At 39.5% G+C, this 22,621-nt stretch overlaps 1 protein-coding gene across 1 annotated transcript in view; it reads right to left on the minus strand.

Annotated features, from left to right (window-relative positions):
- Nucleotides 1-384: 384 nt before the first annotated feature.
- The window catches only part of LOC139149572 (gamma-aminobutyric acid type B receptor subunit 2-like), a 28,404-nt gene continuing 6,167 nt past the window's right edge, over nt 385-22,621 (minus strand). Inside the window, exons 4-19 of the mRNA XM_070721392.1 lie at nt 22,460-22,561; nt 21,833-21,898; nt 21,493-21,690; nt 20,296-20,559; nt 18,827-18,887; nt 18,046-18,235; nt 16,256-16,449; nt 15,615-15,692; nt 8,115-8,280; nt 7,044-7,176; nt 6,439-6,546; nt 5,121-5,243; nt 4,221-4,367; nt 3,519-3,707; nt 2,396-2,527; nt 385-1,718 (exon numbers count right to left, since the gene is read on the minus strand). Of these exons, the coding sequence (XP_070577493.1) occupies nt 1,500-1,718; nt 2,396-2,527; nt 3,519-3,707; nt 4,221-4,367; nt 5,121-5,243; nt 6,439-6,546; nt 7,044-7,176; nt 8,115-8,280; nt 15,615-15,692; nt 16,256-16,449; nt 18,046-18,235; nt 18,827-18,887; nt 20,296-20,559; nt 21,493-21,690; nt 21,833-21,898; nt 22,460-22,561 (2,370 nt within the window). The 3' untranslated portion in view covers nt 385-1,499. The remainder of the gene's footprint in view (nt 1,719-2,395; nt 2,528-3,518; nt 3,708-4,220; nt 4,368-5,120; nt 5,244-6,438; nt 6,547-7,043; nt 7,177-8,114; nt 8,281-15,614; nt 15,693-16,255; nt 16,450-18,045; nt 18,236-18,826; nt 18,888-20,295; nt 20,560-21,492; nt 21,691-21,832; nt 21,899-22,459; nt 22,562-22,621) is intronic.

The following is a 22,621-nucleotide window of genomic DNA, read 5'->3' on the forward strand; positions in this document are numbered from 1 at the left end:
TTTGAGGTCGTTTGTAATTTTTACAGTGTTTTAAATGATAGACACATGGGGGTTTTTTAACCAGAACCTGATAAAAATGTCGACACGGGTATATTATATACTACAGCAAAAACTACAGCAAAAACTCAAAATCGCCTGCTTTGACCACGATGTAAGTTTAAAGTGTATGAAATTGACCGTCACTTGCCACGCATGAGATCATGTGTGAAGATAGCCAGCTGTCACATATTTTGTTTTACAAATAAAGTGTCCGTTCGAAAAGTGACGTGTGAGTATAAAATCACCTGCGGGTGTACAGAAATGATTTCCGTCAGGTACATAAGTAAGGCTTCTTTGTCAATACCTTTGAATAAAAGAACAAAGAAAAGGTCTTTCACACATACATTCTTTTTTAGAAGATGGTCCAATAATTTTATTCACAGACCGAAGCAAATGGAACTCCGAACCTGATTCGTCCTCCGTACGGTCAATCAAAAACTCGCGAGTTCACCACGACAGACAGAATTGATAAGCGAAAAGAGGATAACATCGCAGAATGATAAAATGTTGTCTTTTGCTTCCAGAGCAAAAGTAAACGGAAATTTCATTTTAATGCATGCAATTTTTTCCCAAATAGAAAAACTTCACTGGTTAAACTTCATGATGCATCATTGAACAAATTGACCGATTGAACAAACCTGCACATAAAATGGCAAGATATGACAGCCCTGTAGAAAGAATATATATATCATCGTTGACACAAACTAAACAGTAAGACGGCTATAGATTGAGAAACTTATTTAGGTCGACGCTGTTTTCGTTTTCTGTTTTTACCTGTCTCCTTGAAGTTGTTTCTCTTTAATGATGTTCATCTATGATGTGTTTGTGTTATTAGGGCTGCCTTTTAGCCTCTTTGAGAAATTAAGCCGAGTACGTCAGCTTATTTTTCACGACTGCTAACCCTCCATATATCTCAGCCAGAAGTTCAATTTTACATTTGATTGACACTTTCAAATGGGAGCTGATGAGGAATTATTGACAAAAATGAGTCACTTTGTTCGATAGTGTGGCGTTATTAATGTTCATTCAAGCATTCTCAATATTGCATTCTCCTTTCTTTTGTGATGCACAGCTGCTTCTTATCCCTGCTTAAGTGACTTCGATGCCTCTGTAGGATTAGCAGATAGGTTCAAGGCTTTCAAATTACTTATTTGCAGGATTTTCCCGTAGGCCTACTTTAGCGACAATGCAGTTCATACATCACAAGGCAGAAGATCTTGTGTGGTTACCCTAGCGCCTTGGAGATTACACTGATTAAGCAGAGTCAACGATTGGACGTGGATGGCGCTTTCACAAAGAGAACCCATGTATAAATTGCATGAAGGTATAAAAATGGCCGCCTGAGTGAGTTGAACAAGAAAATGATTTATAAAATGTAGTTTAAGGAGAGTAAGAAAAAGGTCGAACAAAGAAGAAAATCACAGATAAGTTGAATTAAACGGTAAAAATAATGCCCCAGTTCAAAATTCCGCAATGCTGTCCGCTCTGCCGCTGTCAACCGTCTCGTTCACATGTGCGTGTTTCTCGATATCGTCGTCGCTTTTGGCATGTTTGCCCATTGGAGACGAACAACCGCAGACAAGTCCATAACACCAGAATCCACAGCCCTTTACAGTACTGACTCCGATTTCCACCGACGGCTTGGTTCCTCCGTTCAAGCGATCCAGTTCTGCCTGCAACTGAATAAAGGGATACAAAATATTCACAATAATGCATGTTGAAAGGCAATATTTGTGCACACAAAGAATGTCATTTGCTCAGCATTGTCCATATTCTGCATGGTGGCATCTACTGATCAAAGTATTCTTTGCATGATCTGTAAGCAGAAACACATTTCTTAAGGCAATGTTCAAGTTCCATTTGACAATAACTTTTGATTCATCGTCAGCATTTCTGTTTTGTTTATAATCTACAATTTCTCTATCCGCTCCAAATGCAAACCCGTGTCGCAAATCTTGGTGTTCAGCTTGTATTTCAGGGGTGTCGAAGCATACTGTGGGAAGGATAATGCGTTGTTTAAAATGTACTGAATTGCTTAATATTCACAGTTTTTGAGTCTTTTGATTTCAATTATTCCTGTCTAAAATATGTTGACTATGGCATTGAACGAAATAAACGAGGAATATTAGCCCTGGGTTATTATGACGGAACAAAATCTATAATCTGGTATACTGAAATGCATGATGACGTCAAGGATGTAAGTCGGCGGTCCAAATCAGATGGCGATGTGCTTGACTCTCGGGCTGTTCGGTGTTGGACAACAGCCGTGGAATAGCATACGACGAACAAAGCTAAATAATGGCTCCCTCTACTGTAATCTTAGTCAGATTGACGCCACTGGCAGTGAACTAGTTACCTGTTGAACTTTGTCCTTCAGTTCGGAATTCTCCTCGGTTTGCGCCTGCCTTGTCGAGTCAAAAGAAGGACCGGTCTGCGATTTCATAGTAGAGACCGTTTTGCCTTCGGGATATTTCCTGACGGACAAAATCTGAAGGTGGAAAAAGAAAATAAAACCGTATATAAGCTCGTCTGTTATTTTAATCTAAACAAACTTGTCTAATTTTCGATTGAATTGGAAATAAAATTGCTCTGCTCGGACGATGTTTCAAAGAAATCAACTTAAGTTGTAATCATGTGCAAAACTGTCCTCTCCATGCAACAAAAGTGAAGGTGGCCTTCTAACGAAATAGTACTCGGGAAGGATTCAGTCCAACTTTGCAATAATCACGCATTGTCGATCTCAAATTTTCCTGAGTTCTCCGAATAGTTGTCTCGTGAGATCAAATTATTGAAAACTGATCACCTTGAGAGGTAATCGTCAACCTCGTTCTGTAAGCAATTAAACACGCTAAGTGTATCTGTTTTCGCACTGTCCCGTGTCATAATTGGAGATAGTTCGAAGTGATGTGGTTTCTATATTTTACGACACGGCATGTCCCTACATACGGAACAAATACCAAAAATATCAAAGGTTGCAGGCCCCTTTCAAAATAATATCAGAATCTGATCATATCCACCGTTAGTTTTTGTGATTCCTAAATATTCTGCGCACATGAATAGAATGCAAATGCCGTTACGAAAAAAAAAATAAGAAAATTTAAAAGAAGCATGAACATTATACTCGTTATTCTATAGATTTTATCATTTTCTCAAAGCGATCGCCATGTGAAACCTGCTTCTAACAATGCGTCGAGGGACCGCCATTGAATTTATCTGCGGTTCGTATGTATGGACAGCGCTTTTCAGTAGTATTCCCCAGTACAGTAGTAGCCGCTGGGGGTTAAATTCACATCATCATATGTTTCAATACATATACTGTAGCGTGCTGTTTACATAACGTTAGAGGACATCGTCTGATGCCGAGGTCGCGATCGGCACCAAAATCAATCACATCGAACAAACTGATGGACCGTACCGTATCGCGGTAACAGCGTAGTGTCTGTTCATTTGTTGACAGGTTGCTATGACAACAAACATACCTTCGGCACGAACACTAAGAGCAGCGTTATCGATGTGCAGAATATATTTATGGCCGACATGAAACAAAAAGAAGCATTCACGTTGTGGTTTATCACTGGGCTGACGGCCACACCGATCACTGACAAGACAATCACGTTGTAGACGCTCATACCAATGTACTTGCTGTCGTTTAAGGCAGGTATGGACACCTAGTAGACACAAAAACAATTGTTCAATAATAGTGAGTGAGTAATAATGTGTGTTTGTGAGTGTGTTTGTGCATGAGTTAGGTAAAGTGGGTTCATGGGTGGCTGCTGTACCCTAATACAAAGAAGAACTCTGCCACTCTATGTACTGGTATTAATGACTGTATGGTTTTATTCGAGTGAAAAAGCGTCCTCGAATTTCATATTTCGCGGTGTGGCATTGGCATGGCATAATTTAGTAATTAATAGTGCACCGAACACTTAGCAGAGGTGGCAGTGGTTTTACACTCAAACTAGCGATATGATTTTAAATTCAAATTTTGTTGCAAAATAATTTTATAGCATAATGCTTAATCTGAGCAATGGTAAAGATGGTTTGTAGAAGGGTCCAGTGTTTTGCAACTGCATACCTTTTACGTCTGTGTAATTATTTAGCCTTGTGGTGGAGACGCGAGGAATTGTCATTCTCAGTCAAAATTTAACATATAAACAAAGCTTGGCTTTTACTTTCATTACCTTTCTGGTCTCCCACGCCAGGAAAGTACCGAATATGAGGAGCAGTCCTTTGTAAGCGTATAAGGCACCCAGCCAGTAGATGATATTATCACAGTAACAGAATTCCATAATCGGCTGTATTATTTGATTCGGCACATCGGGGTCATTCTGTAATCGAATTGTGACGTATTTGGTATGAGATTTTTCAAGCTATTTGCAACGGTGATTGACATAAATCAGTCTCAGTGGCATTAAAAGCTGTTCCTCAAGGTCTTTGATCTGCAAATTAAGTTCAATAGCAGATCGCTACAAGCAGCTGCGTTATTTGAAACCCGTGGTCGCCAAACAGAATGGCTGCGCAGCCAGTATGCCCGACACGGTTTTCACGCGTAAGCATAGGCCTCGTTCACAGACACCTTTCCCAGGTCACAAACGACGTAGACATCTTTTTGACTGAAAGAGGAAGCTTTCATGCCCTGGCACCGAGCATGCCCACGTAGGCCTACATGATTGACCTACACTGTCTAAAACAATAATAGATCTTCATAATATAATTATATGCGCTTTCAGCAAAGCCGGCACTTTGGATTCCTTGGAGGGCCACAAAAGTCCTGATTGGTATATAAAGTTATAATGAATTTACAAAAGACAATAGGCATCTCTTTGTGTTTTGTTGACATCAAAATATCTTAACAGCTGCAATTTTCTCAGATATTGAGTGATACACATCAAACAATATTACGTTTATTTGTCATGAGGGAATGGGCAAATGATGACAGTTTTCACTTTATATGACTGTCGATCTGATCTGTCAATTTGTCTTTTTGTTTGTTTGTTTGTTTGTCAGTTTATGTGATCCATATTTCCTTTCTCGATTTTCCTTCATTACCTTTTCTTTGAGATTGACACAGCTCATCTTACCTCTGGATGGGTCAGCGTAGTAGCTCGCCTGAATGGAGCTAATATCTGCCAGACGGTCAAGATGGTGACATCAATAAGCACCAAGACTAGCACCATGACAAACAGCTGCCTATCTGTGACGATCTACAACGACATGTTGAGAGAAGTGAATACTGATCAAGCCGCGCTTTTACGGACAATGAGTCCGAAATACAGTCTATAATAATAATAATAATAATAATAATAATAATAATAATAATTTACACTTAACAATTCCAACTTTTAAACTGTTGCTGAAACGTGCTGAAACTTTTCTTAAGGGAACTTCAAGCCATTCCCTTTCGAAATGCAGAACAAAAATCAGGTATCAACTCGCAAAATTCGGTACTAGGGAAAAAACTTACCCAATTTTTACCAACACTTGAAATTCAAAATGGCCGCCATTTATGTTTTAAGTCTATGGTTGAAATGAAGTTTTCGATTTCCACAAAAGTGAGCCCGTGGAAACGTCATATGCTCCATGAGCTTCAAAATTGACTACCACACGCTGTATAGCAAAAACGTATCGTAAACTTTTGAAATGTCTGTCCCCGAGGCGCATGTATACCATAAGCGCTCCATCTACTGTAACTTTCGTTGTATTTTAAAGTATTTTTGTTTTGTTTGTGAAAGAAAATATCTTGTTCTCCTCTCATTATCATGGCCTAATGCCTATCATCATATAAGTATGCCTTTATCGCTTCATTCTAGTGACGTTTAACGTGAAATATCAGCCGTGATATTTTACCGTAAACGTCGAGATAATGCATGATAAACGTCATGAGTGTTGAAGTGTTCCCGAACTACATTTGCAATGTTGATAGTTTACAAAGTAAACAAACAAAATGACTGCTCCTCTCTCTCTCTCTCTCTGCCTACGATGCGATGTTGCCGACAAAAAAACCCGGAAGGGTTGTGAGGAACAACGATATTTCGGGTAGCTAAGTACGGGAAATCGGTCGAGTTATCTCTGAAGAAAGCTTGTTGTGGGACGGAGGCACGGACAGACATGACCACCAAACCACATGTCCGCTCCTCGGCCGCTGGGAAGATACTTTGACCGCGACGATTGTAATTACGGTAATGATGAGGATGTTGATTATGACAATGATGATGATGATTAATTTTGATGATGGTGATAGTGATTACGATGATGATGATGATGATGATAATGATGATGGTGATGGCGAAAGATGATGATGGTGGAGGCGGTATCTCCACGTCTACGGTGATATCGGGCAACGACGGAAATGGTGGTGATAGTTCCCGTGACAACTAAACACCTCACGTCGATACTCACCCTTCTCTTCGGTGTTTTTAGCGTAGCAACTCTGTGCACTCGCCAAGTCTTGCTGAACATTGCTCCGTATGCAACAACAAATCCGACAGATATGACCCAGGCACGTATCTGAAGAGAAGAGTAAAGAATTGTACAGGGACGGAACAAAATCTTTGAAGGGTCAAATTGTCTTCTCTTTAAAAATAATATTTTGTTCCTTTGAGAGGTCATTACATTTACTGCAGCCTAAAACATTCTAAAATCTTCGACCCCACATTACCCAAAAGCATGGATAAAGAAGCGGTAATACCTGGTATCGTCTGCCAGAACTATATGCAAATGAAATGTCGGCAATTCTAACAGATTGCAAATTAAGATTGTGTGAAATAAAGCCGGCTTACACATCGTAGCACGTGCGTCCTGTCATATAATTCACTTAACAGTTTCGAGAAGTGCGGTCCCCTCAAAAGAGGTTCAAGAGGGTAAAATGTAGTAACCGACAACTTATAAATGACTTTGGGTTAGCAGTTTGCCTCCTATAACAGGTCATAGTCTGTGCTCGAGTACTTTATACTGATACGCTCAGATGCAGAGGTAGCCGCATAGATGCTGTTCGTGGCAATTACCTGGCAATTGGTTTCAAACGTCCCCGGTCCGACGAAAGAACTGTCAAGACCATAGAGAAACACTGCCGCGTAGACGAAAATGCTTCCAAGTATAATAATGTTGTTGAGGTTAGGGCTTGACATCTTCACATACCTTTATCGAAAACAAAAATATTGTCAAATGCCATACACAGTCAGAAAACAGAAACATCTAAAATGAGTTTCATATAGGTTATACAATGAACGGTGTATCTATTACATAGGTGACAAAATGAAATTAGAAGGGGCGAGCAGATGAGATGTGTGATTTCATTCATTTCATATCGTTTTTTTTTTCGTCTCTTGCTTTAGAGCAATGTAATTGCCTCATATTTGACCACAACACTACAGGACCGATTTAACAAACCAGTACGAGAATACGATTACTGCCCTCTTTTTGACTATAACTTCAATACAACGCCAAGCAGCAAACATTCAAACTTGACTCGAGATACTTGTAGCGGACTAGACCAGTATCGGAAGTGAAGAACAGCGTTCAACCGCGTTCAAGTGCAACAATGTCCGTGAGATTTACAGGTTTGGGCTAACAATTGTAAGGGTAACATCGTGCCTAAATCAAGTTCAAAGTCGAAAATGTTTTAAATTAATTGTGTATACAAATACCCTACAAACGAAAATTCGAATCAAGTGATTTCAAGTGAAACAATGACCCATATCTGGTATTCTCTATACGTAAATACTTACAAAAATGCTGTGATTATAACAGGGCGTAGAATCTACTCTGTATAGTGTACACTTTGACCATGATGGCCAGGTACATTCAACAAATTTGTGAGTTTATCTTTGAAGAACTCTCTCTCTCTCTCTCTCTCTCTCTCTCTCTCTCTCTCTCTCTCTCTCTCTCTCTCTCTCTCTCTCTCTCTCTAATCATGTTGTATACATACAATTTTTGAATTTTTCAATTTATATCGAGTCAAATTTGAACTTCCGGTTGCACAATATTCCATAAAGAGGAATTCTTGAAATTATTTAAAGTTCGCCTAACTTTATTTAAATTTGCTTCGAAATTCGTGATAGACAAAACCCACGTACCTTTGCTCACGGTATTTTACGTTGAAGCAGAAAAATCCGCAAGCCATTATTATCCCCACTGAAGCAAGAGAGCTCATCGCAAAGTACAAGGAAGGGTTGACAGTTACCCACTTCTCTACCGTGGTGACCGTCACCGTGGGAGTATGATCGAGCGGGACTTTACCGCCTGAAGGAAAAACAGAAGATTTTATTATAAGCTCATTTGACTCTACATGCAATGTGAGCTACTGAAGGTAGTATGCGCCTCGAAAGTGAAAGACTTAAACTTTTGCTCAAACTTTCCGTAAAGTATCTTTCAGCCGTTCTCTTTCAAAATCGAGAATAAAAATTAGGGGTCATCGTGCAAATTTTAGTACTAGAGAAACAAATTACCAAAGATTTACCGATATTTGATATTCAAAATGGCCGCCACCCCGCCACCCCTGTGTTAACTCTATGGAGGAAAAATAAAATTTTCGATTTTCGAAAAACTAAGCCAGTGAAAAGTTTTCTCACACCAAGAGCTTTAAAATGAACCCCCACAAGTGATAGATCAGAAAAGAATTGTCAAAGTTTGAGAGACCGAATAGCTGTCCCCGACTAGAGGCGCGTTCTACCTTAAAAGGGTCACTCTGTTCAATTTATGCACATGAGTCGTAGTCACAACATGCCCAAAAATAACGTCTCAGCGATACAACAATCGGGGTTGTCATTTGAGTTTATATAGCATTGGAAGTCATCATTGAAACCACCTATTTCTTACATATCATCATATGTAATGATGTCATATATATTCAATTTTATATCTTCGATCTCTTTCTCAGAAACCGCCTTCCCGAGTCCTTTGAAAACTGGCATACTTTTTCTAGGTTAGGTTTTCATTCAAAATTGTTCAAGTTTTGATAGAATTAGCATTATTGTGTTTATTAAAACGTTTTGTCAATAATGAAAGCTTCTGAAAACGCATATCTGGTCCTTTTGCATTTTTCTTGAAATGTCAGACTTCCCGAAAAGGCTTAGGCTTCGACAAACTTGATCGGGGGATGGGGAAGCAAGTAGGTTCAATATACATGCACCTGTAAAATTCTTACAGGCGTTTATCCCAGTGAAATGGGAGCACAGTGTCATAGACGCTGCTTTTCAATCAAGGTAACGCTTGGAGATAAACGTACATTACGCGTTAATGTACATGTCTAATGTGTAAGATGATTAATTTTAAATATGGGGGAATCCGATAGTTTTCACACTTCTACGCGTATCCACTTTTACACCTAAATAAATCAGTGTGCCAGTCACAGCGGCAACGTTAACGGCCCCTGAAAATAGATGTATGTGTATTGTCGAACCTACACACAACACGTAATACGTATGCACATTGTACAGCGGCCTGATTAAGACCTATTTCACAAAATAAGACATTAACAACGCGGAAATTAATGCAATGATTGATGGTTGCCACCGCGCTAAATACTTTGAACGTCACGAGCGACACCGAGAATAACCACATATTGACTAAGGCGACTTGCACTCTGATGATATTACGTTGTATTCATTAGCCTCGGTAAGAAATAATCTTATACACTTGATAACTTCCATACCAGTTTCTCAGTCAATAAGTAACGCGTGTGAGAGAAGGACCATCACACGTACCTTCCAGTCAATTATTTAGATTGTTCTGGGTAGAGAGAGACAACGCATGTACGAATTATGCTGAAAAGAGCGGATCTTTATCGAAAGCAAGAAATTTAATTTTGCAGTAGCGACTTTGGTTGGGCCTGAGGAAACAAAAAGGGATCAAAATGACTAGGAACCCCTTTTCAGACCGTGGATAGTTCAGCAAAAATAAATAGATACCAATCGGGTTTTGTTTCAGTAACAATCAGTTTAAACAAAATAAACCGAGTAAACTAATACTCGTTTCAAATTAAGACGATACAAAAACAGATCAAATGGCGCTTGAAAATAAGCTTACAAAGCAAATTCTGGAGCTGGACCCTCGCTGAGAAGAACACAACATTGAACTACATAATTAAGATTGCGCCCTGGAGAATTGATTTTATATGTTGACTGTCACTCAGAATGAATCTGGCTTCAAAGGCTTTCTTCCACAATTCAATGAGATACACCGTTCTGGGACTTCAACGGGTCAGATAGCGTTACTTTGTGCAGAATTACAAATTAATTATTCAAGAGATTTCTTTTCACGTCAGAAAATAATTCCGCCCAAGGAAACGCGTGCGTCCCAAAATCTATTGTCGGTATGTAGGGGTCTTTTTACAGGGATCATTAGAGGAGTATGTGTAGGCGCAAATTAGTTTGGAAATGAGAATGTCATCTGGGACTGAAACCCTTATTTTCTAGTCTTTTGTAAACCCTAAAGCTTCCGTATAAGACATGTTATTCGGACACCACATAGCAAGGGGCGCTATCACACTTATTTCCTGATAGTAACGGAAAAGATGACGAATGGACAGTTCATTCATAAGGAAAGCGGCTTATAGCACAGGCTTTCGTTCTGTGCCTGAAGCCATGAAACGGTCAATGACTTATCAAAAGTCACTTTTTTAATCCTATCACGCAGTTTTGTACCCAAAACGTCCCCTTGGCAATTCTCTCTTAATGGAAAATCACGAGATTTCTCGCTTAGCCCCTACCTAATCCATATTTAATTCTCGCAGGGCTTTTGTATGGATGAGTCTATGACGTGTACAAAAATCCGTGGCATTACCACAGGTTCATGGGAAGTCCTAGTTGATATTGGAACTTTGACTGATGTGTGACGCACTTTTCCAAAGACTTCGCTGTTGGCTCGTCGGCTCACTAAAGTATTGTATAGCAGTGAATTCGACCAATGAAAGCAAGATTTCATCAATATCGTTATCGCCTAAAATTGCTGAGGATGTCCAACGCTGACTTTGACTCTATACGTCAAACTACACACTCTCAAATCGCAGCTCGCCTCATTATTATCATGTCAACTGCCAGTCAACATATCATCAAACTAAAGTGTCGTCATGTGTTCGAATGCCCCGTTTTGAGACAGAGCACAAATTTGTAGGGTCTGCGATTTCGTTGATAGTATAACTTCGAACACGTTCACAGCCTTCATTTGCAGAGTTGATCTATTCGCAATAGCTTGCTACCAAGCTTAGGTAGTACTAGTGTTTACTTGTATAAAATTAACACAGCAAAGCAACCATTTTACTTCTGTTCGTATAATTTTACGTTACGGTAGCTCTTTTTGCAATAACCACTGTGTAGATAAAAAGATATCAGCTGAATGTAATGATGAACGATGGTCAGGTCTACGCGTAGGCGAATGTACATTGATTTTTCAGGTACATTTGAGAAACTCTGGTTTTTCCCTGCTCCTGTTCAAAGTCTATAAACTAAAACAAATACCTCTATGTCAGCTAAATTCTCTTTCCAAATCTTGAGCAACACTCAAACGTATCTAAACCCTTTTTCTTCCAAATAATTTAAATGATGTTTTATTAACGCAGCAAGTGTAATCAATGGACCGGCAGTACCCATTAATCCCCGCTTTCTGCACCTGCTAATGTATCCACGTGCACACTCGCTAATAAGTACAAATTAGCCAAAAAGGGTGCAGGATCTACGCCCCTATGCTAGCGGTTTGCAGGAGTCGTTTGCAAGCTGACGGGAAACACGTTTGATCATATTCTATAAACAACGTTTAGTGAGATGAGCTGCTGTATGCACCGATTCACCGTCCAGGAAACCTCCTAGGAAGAAACTCCTACAAGATATTAATTCCCTTCCTCAAATACAAGGGTCGATAATTTCATTAAGAACTTCAAATCAAATTGCGACGAGAAAGAGCGGTGAAAATGTGCACGAGTCGTAGGTTGAAATTCGCGCGGCATTTTTCAGGGGGTTAACCGTTAATCACTTCTAGATTATCCAGAAGTGGGAGAGGAATGTTTTGTCTAACGAGCTGATGATTATTGAAAATGAAATTACTGCAAAGATGAAACTTGTGAAGCGGTGTAAAGGCTAGTCGCACCACATTCGATTTTCCATTTGCCGAGTGGGTCGATACTACAAGTATAGGATGCCACAATATGCTTCTGTTTACCGAACGCTAACCCCAAGACAAACTCGCTGAGCTAAATTACTGGGAATGGCTGATGAACCTCTCTCTGAACACATTCGCATTCTTCACTTCCAGTAATTTTGCATCGATTTCAGATCGTGATCTTCCTACAAAAATGTTCTACACCCGTGGCCACTTTAGTGTTGATTAAGCCTGTCTGGTGCAAGCAGAAATTCTGTTTGTATAAACGAAACAAAGTGGTGGTCGGTGTAATAAATGTAAGGTTCACTATCGGCACCCCACTGTTAGGATTGAGATAACGTTCTACTAAAATGTCTCGCCTGCCCAATTCAAATCGATCACAACACTGCACTGTAGACATGCTGTAAGTCTGCACTCCGACAATGAACATCAATAACAACGGTCGCGAATATCATACGGCAGCTTGATTGTTCAAAATATAAGACATTGTGGTGGCCATTTGCATCCAGCGAGGTACCACAAGGAGCTACAAAAAACAAGCAAGCGACCGTTTTAAGATAAGCGTGGAGTAGAGGGAGCCAGAAAAGTTTGGAAGAGATATACGTGATCTTGGAGTCGAAGTTTCTTTAAATATGTCTTGGGATAAGCATATCTTTATATCTGTTACAAAAGCAAACCGCATGCTGGGACTGATTAAACGTACATGTGGCCACACCTGTTCCACTAAAATGAAACTCCAACTGTATTTATCCCTTGTCCGTAGTATTCTGATTATTCATCCCAGTCATGGGCTGTCACGACTAAGCAATCAATGCTTCATCTTGAAGGTGTCCAAAGGAGAGCCACAAAATACATTCTTGGATATCCCCAGGAGATGGATTACAAAGAGCGTATGATTAAATTGAATTTGCTCCCATTGAGCTACAGGAGAGAATTAAATGACTGTGTCTTTTTAGCTAAATGTTTTACTGGTATGTATGACTTAAATTTAAGCCAGTTTGTCACATTTAAATCTCCTGATGACACTTCCATGAAGATGCCATTTTTTAAAACTGAATGTTTTCGTTACTCGTTTTTAACAGAGCTTTTACTCGAGTAGTGTTATGCCCTTTCATGGCAAATCTTCAACAAGTGTTAGGTCATACAAGTCTATTTTATTAAAACATTACACGGGTTTGTTAAACAATAATTTTTATCCTGATAACACTTGTACTTGGGTGGGAAAGTGCCACTGTAAAAATTGCCGTCTCTGTTAATTTCTCTGTTTTGTTTTGTTCTGTTTTGAAATTTCTTGTATTTTTTTATGACTGTTTTATTTCTGCGTTTGTCTTTTCTGTTTTTAATTTTGTATGTGTAACTTGTTACATGTGTGTTTTTGTGGAGGGTTGCTTTTGTATAGGTGTTAGTCACCTGTGCGACTCATCCTGACTTTATGTCAAAGCTGAATAAATAAATAAATAAATAAATACATGTATCAGGACAGGTTCCCTTCAACCGGGATGAGAAAAGTGTCGTTCATATGGTTACACACATGTGAATACATGTAAAATGCTACCCCGACTGTACTTTACTCTTACCTTTTCTCTCGTACCAAGTGAAATTGGAGTACGTTTATTCACGGTTTGTAGGAAAGAAACATGGCTTAGTGCAAGTGAATGTTTATTTCGAAAGTTTTGCAGTCAAGACGGGCGATGTCTGTAATTTAATTGCTAACATTTTCTCAGTGGCATTTTCTCAATTCCCGCGTCTGAACAAAGTCTGAACACGACACTTGCGATGCACGCTGTAGTATCGTTGGTATTCATTCAATGCAATATTGAAAAAGACAAAATGTGTAATCTTCTGTAACACTGACTGCATTTGAAACACATGAGTTTTACCTGAAACTAAATACTGATAGGGCAAATGCTGTGGTCAACATCATTTGTATACAGTGTATTTTATAATCACTCCGTAATTTCAGGCTAATCGGCGTGTCCATGGGGTACCGATAGTAGGATCATTATCACCACTGATACAGGGTAAAGTAACCGTTTTATCACCCTTCTGCAGACAGAATTTCTGCTTGCACCAGACAGGCTTGATCAACACTAAAGTGGCCACGGGTGTATGTAAAGGCATCGTTAGTAGATGCCTTATCTATACGTGCGGTATAAAACTCATGGTGTAGCTTTTCCAAGTCGCTTAGCATCTGAACGTCTATGAGTGCAGCTTTCTTTAACAGAATTTTCAAGAGCCTGAGTATCATAACTTTTGAGTTGACCCTCTCCAAAAGTTTGTCTTCGAACTCAAAATATCTTGATCAAGGTTGTATTTTATAGCCAGAAATACCACAACATCCTGTTGTGTTATTTATTGCACAAAAGATAGTTTACATTTCTCGGTCCCTCATAATCTCACTTTTAAGCCTTACTTTTACAGGCTAAATAGTTGTACAACTGCACTTTTACTGGTTAAATCGATTGTAAAACAAAGAACTGCAATCACGTTTACAATTTCAGGTCAAGCTTTGAATTTTGAAACAGTTGGCACTTTAGACAGAGAGAGTAGAAGCGCTCCTGTTGTCTATAGTTTAGCAAAATGCCAAAATCGTGCCTGCGACTTACTAAACGCAGGAGCACATTTATTTGACATCATTTTTGATATATTATGTATTATATCACGCCACATGCTCATTCCGTGTCGCGATTCGCTAGAATACGTCACGTAACGAGAGAGTAGATACGTCTAGTCCCCATCAGATCGAAAAAAGTGACGTCAGAGGTATTTTTGAAAAGCTATTTCCCTAGGGAAATAGTCCTGACCAAATTGGAAAAGTGCCTGGTCACGTGACCGTAGTGTCGTCTGCAGCTTTGCAACAATAACGGGTGACTGGAACGTGATGTGCGTCCGGGATACGTGACGACACATTCTCTAAAACAGATTTTCCAACATTTTCCAACATTCCAACAGCGTAGGAACTTGAACAGCTCATCGACGGAAAAGATTAAAGTGCAACTTAGGATGTCGCCAGGTATGCTTAGCATATTTTTGAAAGAAAATTGCACTACCACGTTCAACTGAAACCGCTGTGGAAACAACGCCCAGTAAACTTGTTACAATGGATTTTTGTGATGAAAAATATCAAAACACATTAGAAACTATATAACAAAACAACATGAGCATGTGGTGTGTTATAAAACACCTGGTCATAGCGAAAAGAATACGTCAATAGTAAACACCTATTACCTGGTCATGAGGGCCATAGCGCCCGTCTATAACCCCTCGTGGCCGTGTCTTACCAGAAACACATCGCTATACCCCTCGGCCTACGGCCTCGGGGAATAGCGATGTATTTCTGGTAACATGCGGCCCCTCGGGGTAATAGACGGGCGCTATAGCCCTCATGACCAGGTAATAGATGTTTACTATTGACGTATTCTTTTCGCTATGACTGACTTAGAAATGATGCAACACTAAAAGCAACTTATTTATAAACTTACCACGCCATTGGAAATTCGATATGTATTCCAAGATATCTCCTTTTTCAGTGTAAAGAGCTATCTGTTCCTCTTTATATTCTGAATCAATAAAAAAAAGAGAAAAGAGAGGTAAAAGACTGTTATGTATGTATGTATGTATGTATGTATGTATGTATGTATGTATGTATGTATGTATGTATGTATGTATGTATGTATGTATGTATGTATGTATGTATGTATGTATGTATGTATGTATGTATGTATGTATGTATGTATGTGTGTACTAGATCTCTCTATGTATCCGACCATGTACCCTTGATATATAGCGATGATTTATGTTGTACATTTATTAGGTCCGTAGGTAGGTAAGAAGAAACACAAAGAGATAGTTTGATTGTAATCACGGAAATAATTATACAGTCAGTTAGTTGATTAATTACCACCTTAATAATCGCTAAAATGCGTGAAATGGTACTTAAGGACATTCATGCTATCTTCTTGAAAAATACTGCCTTACACCTGTTATTTGTTGCGTATTTAAAAAAAATAATTTCACAAAACGGTGAAGTGAAACACAAAAGCTGCGTGAAATATAATCAATAATATAAAACTTTAATGTTGCGTTGAAAGGATAATTTTTTTTCCGGAAGAAGGCTACCCACCTGCCGCTGTTTGACAAATAAAGGCGTTCTTTTGTTCACAATTTACGGGGTGCAGTTCCCTAGCGCGGTCCAAGACGATACAGCTTTTGTTGCTGAGAAATAATGGGGTGGTGATTTCGTCGCTAATGGTGGAATTAAGCGATTTTCCGTTCGTCCATTTGTAGTGCCCATCAATCAGTGTCAAACCCAACAGCCTAAATTGTGAGCAGAGATTAATGATTAATGCATTAAACGATTTTCCGGAATTTATTTTGATATTCATTGAGGACAATAGAACAACTGGTGGCATTGAGTACATACGACAGATTTCAACCTATTTTATGTACCCTTCCATACATATATAGATATATATATATATATATATATATATATATATATATATATATATATATATATATATATATATATATGTGTGTGTGTGTGTGTGTGTCGTGTGTGTGTGTGTGTGTGTGTGTGTGTGTGTGTGTGTGTGTGTGTAAGGTTTACATCGGACTCACTGATTACACCTTCAAGACCCGCTTCGCTAATCACATGCAATCGTTCCGTAACGAAAGGAATCAGCACTGCACTGAGTTATCCAAGTACATCTGGTCCTTGAAACAAAAAAACCAGGTCTTTGACATTTCGTGGTCAATTATTGACAAAGCATCACAAGTTACAATAACTCTAACATAAGCAAGCGATGTAATCTTTGTATATCAGAAAATCTACACAATATCAATGCTGACAAATCTTCGGCCCCGTAAACAAACGCACGGAGTTGCTTTATATCGCCACCAAAACAAATATTATTTATCAAATTTTAACACCACCTACAAATAGAATGGTACGTCCCGATCATACATATATAAGAGTGTCGAGCTAACAATCATTTCACTTCTTCTTTCTGATGATTGCAGGATGCATGAAACTTAAGTCACACATATCATTACTTTGTACTTGAAGTAATTTTGAAGTAATTTTTGCGTAGGCTACTTTTGAGGTGTTCCATCTGATTGGGTAAAATGATGAAAACAAACAAAATCTTCATGACAGTTAATCGTACTCTCTTGTTGAACTTCAAAACAGTGTCTAAATGCATCGCGCTCAGCTTGTCAGTACAGCCTGTTGAGTGTAGTATCCGCTGTTGTCATTAGCAACTGATTTCGGGGTGGGGTGGGACGATTGTTGTTGTTGACAAACGATTTTCAGCCCTGGCTGGCATTATTTTTTTTAACTAATAACGTTCCATATTGTGAACAACGCGATGTGTTAACATTGCTAATTCTAGGATTTTAACATACATTATGGGTAAAGTAGTAGTGCCATTTTTTTGTTTAATAAAACACTGAAAATATAATCAAAATTACCACTATGAGATAGCAAATGCATGGTCTTCAGATCGCAAGAAACATGTTGTTTTTGTTCTTGTTGAAGTTTATAACATGAGCGAGTTTGATAACAACCTAAAGGGGCCGCTATTTTTCGTATGCATTGCAACAAGGATCGTGACGTGCGGAAGTTTAATAGAGAAATCATAACACTATGGAGGTATCTATTTACTGCCGTTGTTAGGCGACAAAAACACATTGATATAGCCAACAGCGCTTCCTGGCCCCAGTTGTAGCATTATTTATCTCTGTTCGACTTCACATTATTGCAGTCACGTGACCATGACTACCCGTTCGCAATTTCTCGTGTATTGCAGTGAGGGAAAGGAAATAAGTTTTCAGGAAACACAAAAACACACGCTTAAATCTCTTTGACACGGGTCCAGTACCAAGTGATACGATGGAATCATCAATAATTACCACTTTTGGCCAGGTCCGTCTTCGTCGTTTATTTTTTCCATCACGTAGTCCCACTGTTCCCCGGTGTTCACCGATGCCAGGTCTCCACCGGACTCACGGCACCGGCGCCTCGCGTCATGGAAGTCCCGCCTTTCCTCCCTGAAGGAGTAACACTCCAAGCCAAACAACTCCCATCCGTCGTCACATCCAGCTGTGTTGTAAATAGAGGTGAGACTGAATTCTGAATAGCCCATACCCCTGGGAAACAGTGTGTTTACTATAATGATATAATTGCTGTAAATTTCCTGTCGCACACCAGGATGTTGCTGTGTTAGCTTCGAACCATTATAATAAGCGAAAGTAGCTCTTAACGACCTAAATGTAAGTTTATTCCGAGTTTACACCAACTCTGACAGTTTTGCTTATAAGAATCTAGCTCTTGCCCAAAAGCAGATTTGGTCATCATATAAACTTAGTGACAATGTCTAAAGCTAAAATACTCCAAAAAGATTTTACATTCATAACGGTCATACATTTACCTTTGATAGTGAATTATTTACTCTTTTGCACCGAGACACGTTAATTTATCATAATATTGCGATGATATACATGTTATCTAGAATAATGGTTATGATTGCTAAGCGACGCTGTATTTGCCAAAGGTGATGATAATAAATCATACAAACTGGTGTGTGACGTGATAGAGCGTGAAGATGCCGGGAGAATAACAAACATGCGACCGTCAGAAATCACTCTTGCCATTCAAAGCCTATTTTTCTTCAAACATAGACCTGGTACTTACGTTGAAGTTGTTCTATTTGAGTCACACCAACGCGGTCTCCATTCTTAAAGCTTACCGGTCCCTGTAAATATAATTGCATTCACATTTACAGGCGTGAGTTGGTAATTTTATGTCATACCGCTGATATAATAGCCGGAAGCACTATGACATATTGCACTGCTAGCTCCCCGTCCCCGATTTCACCCCCTGCTAAATTGCAAATTTTTCAAAATTAATGTTCCCTTCTCCCCGGGGGGCGTGATTTCATTATTTCCGCCACGATCGTCAATTTAAGTAAGTGGGGAATGTTTTATGACACCTTGAAGAAATTGTGAGCCCCATGCATGTGATATAGAACAAAAAGTAATAAAAGTGATATAGCCCTGTCGCGTGCGCTAATATTACCCTGTGCGTGCGCTAATATATACCGCGTTCAGGAATACCACGCGTCGTGTCTGCGCATACCACACCATGACGTACATTCGCTCGATATTTTGTATATAGCAATGGCTTCAAACGAGTTAAAAAAGTTAGCTCGACTTGTAATTTGAACAGGGAAAGCTTAAACAACTCTGTCTCCGTTTTAAGTAGAGCTTCAGTTTTATGTACCATTGCGATCGAGCAAGAAATGGATCGGATCATTTCTCACCGTGGAGAGTCTCGAGACACATGAAAACAAAACTACTAAACTACTAATCGCAAACAAAAGTGTTTGATGGTGAAATAAACTTAATAATACACGCTAGCTCGGCAAAATTACGATTTGTTGCCCACCCTAGGGATGGTGATCATGATGGTAATAATGATGATGCCCGAGCCGAAGGTGAGATATCTTGCCCTTGCTATCGTGTGTTATTACTTAATATTCTCTACAATGCTTCAGTTTAAACCTGAAAAAGACGGTAAAGCTACAAACGTATCTTGTCAGTAATGATTGCAGACCGTTGCTGAAAAGTTGCAAGTTAGATAGACACAATAGCAGTTTCCCTGAGAACTTATGACATATGCATATTATGTATATATTATATGTAAGCTTATATATTTGAGCTTACATATAATATATAGCTCACTAATTGTTTTCAAGTCTTACGTCGAATAAAAATATCGAGTGCAAAAGGACAACCCCGAACTGTACAAAAGGAGGCATTTTCACATGAAAAAAGCTCACACAAAATTTGTATCTAGAAAACGACAGGACTCGTACCTTGTTCATGCTTTTCAATTTTGTGTTCTATGACATGTGTTGGTCGATCTATTACTTTACGTTTAAAATGTGTAAAAATCGGAAGCCAGTCGTCTCCTTTGAATTTCAATTCGTGGATAAGGTTTGCTGATGATGGAGGCAGTAATCTTGGCATTTCTGTATTCATGTCTGGCATTTGGTTTAATTGAACTTGTCCGCTGTCAACATGGTCTAAATTGAGTTTTTCAAATCGGAAACCCGTCTGAGCGCCATGGCAACAAACCGTTCGTGCGCTACCTCAACTTACCGATACTCCTAAAAAATAAGTGTCTGTCAGCAAGTCAAAGAAAAGTTCGGTCATCTCCTCATCGTCATATGTAAAGTCTTCTAGTCTCTTCACACTGTTGTCGGGCAATCTGCGGGCCTTCATTATCTTGGAGGCTTCGTCTAACATCAAAGCGACCGTCCATGTGGCGTCATACCCGTACGGCGACAGCCCGTTCCACGCGTAATTCGAGTTTTCTGGCCTTTTAAGTCTTTCCCGCAGCAGTCTCTCGTATTCGCTAGCCGTCTGAAAGAAGATGAGGTTTGTATGTAACCCAGCGAATCCGGTGTGAGATAAAATGACGGGGCGTTCATGATTGGCTTACGCAGAGCAGAGCGGACGAATCTGCATTCAAGAGTTGAGGACCAGAAACGAAATGCTACAACATCTCATTTTTTTAATAATCCACGTACAGAACCTGCAGCACTGGTCTATGATATACGAAGAGAAAACTGCTAATAGACGGATCGGGGCGGAATACCTAGTCTAAATGAATTACGCGATTGCTCACACCTCGAGATTATACACTGAAGGGGAGCCGTCTTTCTTAAACAATTGTTCAGTTCATTCTTTACACGACCATTGCGAGAAGCAGATTATTTTATCAGGCGTATGCGTTCTCCTCACCTTAAACGTAAATCGTGGAGAATTATCAGGCGAATTTCCATGTCGCTAGATTTGGTTTTAGTTGGTGTTTCACCTTGCTCTGTTCAAGCTCTAGCCCCTAATCCAAATTTTAACTCTAACGCTGACATTCGCTTCCAACTTCAACAAATCAAAAGTTTTGTCAAAGTGATTGGACAATGAACCATGTTGCTATTTCGATTCTCTTCAAACTCATTAACTTTACATACATCCCGAGCGTGCACTGATCAACACAGCGGAATTAAGGAGATGGAAAGCTCTAGAATATTTTATGTGATGAACTTTGCGTCACGCCTGGTTGCATGGCAGTCTTAGGTCAACAGGGTCTGCCCCAAATGCGAGACCTGCAAACGTAAATGCATGCTTGCAAAGATTTGGCCAGCGTTAAAAGTTCATGGTTAGTGGTTAGTCAAGAGATGGAATATCGTTCTAATCGGCCATTTCCGGATTGCATGAAAAAAGTGCGGGGGCGACACATCGTCGAGCGTCATGTCGTTTAATTAAAATTTCGTGACTGTTTTATTTAATACTTACAATTCCAGCGACGGTGGGCTCCGGAGATGTGCTCAATTGCAAGCTCTCCGTGGAGATGTACTGCGATCCTTCAACGGCCTCTTTCATCTCTGCGATGGAGCAATCTACATACGGGTCTTCGACTTCCCACCATTGATTTCCGTACCAGCCGATAAGAATCCACACGTAATCTGGTCCTGTCATGTCTTGTTTGTAAGCCTAAGTAAATTTTGAATCAGGAGAAATGTTAAACGTATAGTTGTTTCAGATAAGTTTGAAATTTAATCTCAGTCTGCTGTGCAAATATCAGGAGCTGAAAGAACACCTAATTGATGGCTGCAAGTAAATGACAGATACGTACCTCGCAAAACATTCTTCTAGCCATATTCTCGTACATACTAGCGACGATGATTTTAGCATCTCCTTTCTGTAATGTTAGAAAGACGCTGGTGAAGTAGGGACATTGTTGAAAGGTAATCCAGATCCAAGGCGTCGTTTTAACGACAAAACCCACCTGCGTCACCATGCGCGCTTCCTCCTCGATGAGTAATGCTCTCAATCGAGGTTAACTTACAATTGGGTGATTAAGCGATAGCTTGGTGTGGGCAGGATTTGCCACAAGGCGTCGTCACGAAGTCATTAAAATCGACTAGAAATATGCACGCTTGTAATATGAAAAGGACTTTACAGTTGAACTGGTACAACATTTTTGTCGACTATCCAAACACGTCGGTCTTGTCAGAAGTATAAAACACGTGATCAAGCCGCCGAATCAAGAAATTGACCTGATCTCTTGAAACTATCTTTAAGCTTTGTTTCGTAAAGTAAAAACATTCTTCTTAAGGAAGGCTTTAAAAGGTCATATTCAACGAGTTGATGCCCGCAGCGGTATTTTGAATGACAACCGAGCTGTGCCAACGTTTACCATGCTGCAGGCTGGTCGAAGAGAACAGGAGAACAGGACAGAAAGACAGGTGCTTTATGATACCTTTAGATTTTCGATCTGGTTTTCCGGATCTCCCGCGAAGCTTTCAGATTTGATAGCTGTTATATTACTCTCTTTCATCAGCGTCAGGAGATTATCTATAGCCTGAAAAAAAATTGAAAAGTTGTTCGATTAGCACACATTTACATTATGGAGATAAATTAC

The sequence above is a fragment of the Ptychodera flava genome, chromosome 14 (assembly GCF_041260155.1).
Source record: "Ptychodera flava strain L36383 chromosome 14, AS_Pfla_20210202, whole genome shotgun sequence".
Taxonomy (NCBI): Eukaryota; Metazoa; Hemichordata; class Enteropneusta; family Ptychoderidae; genus Ptychodera; species Ptychodera flava.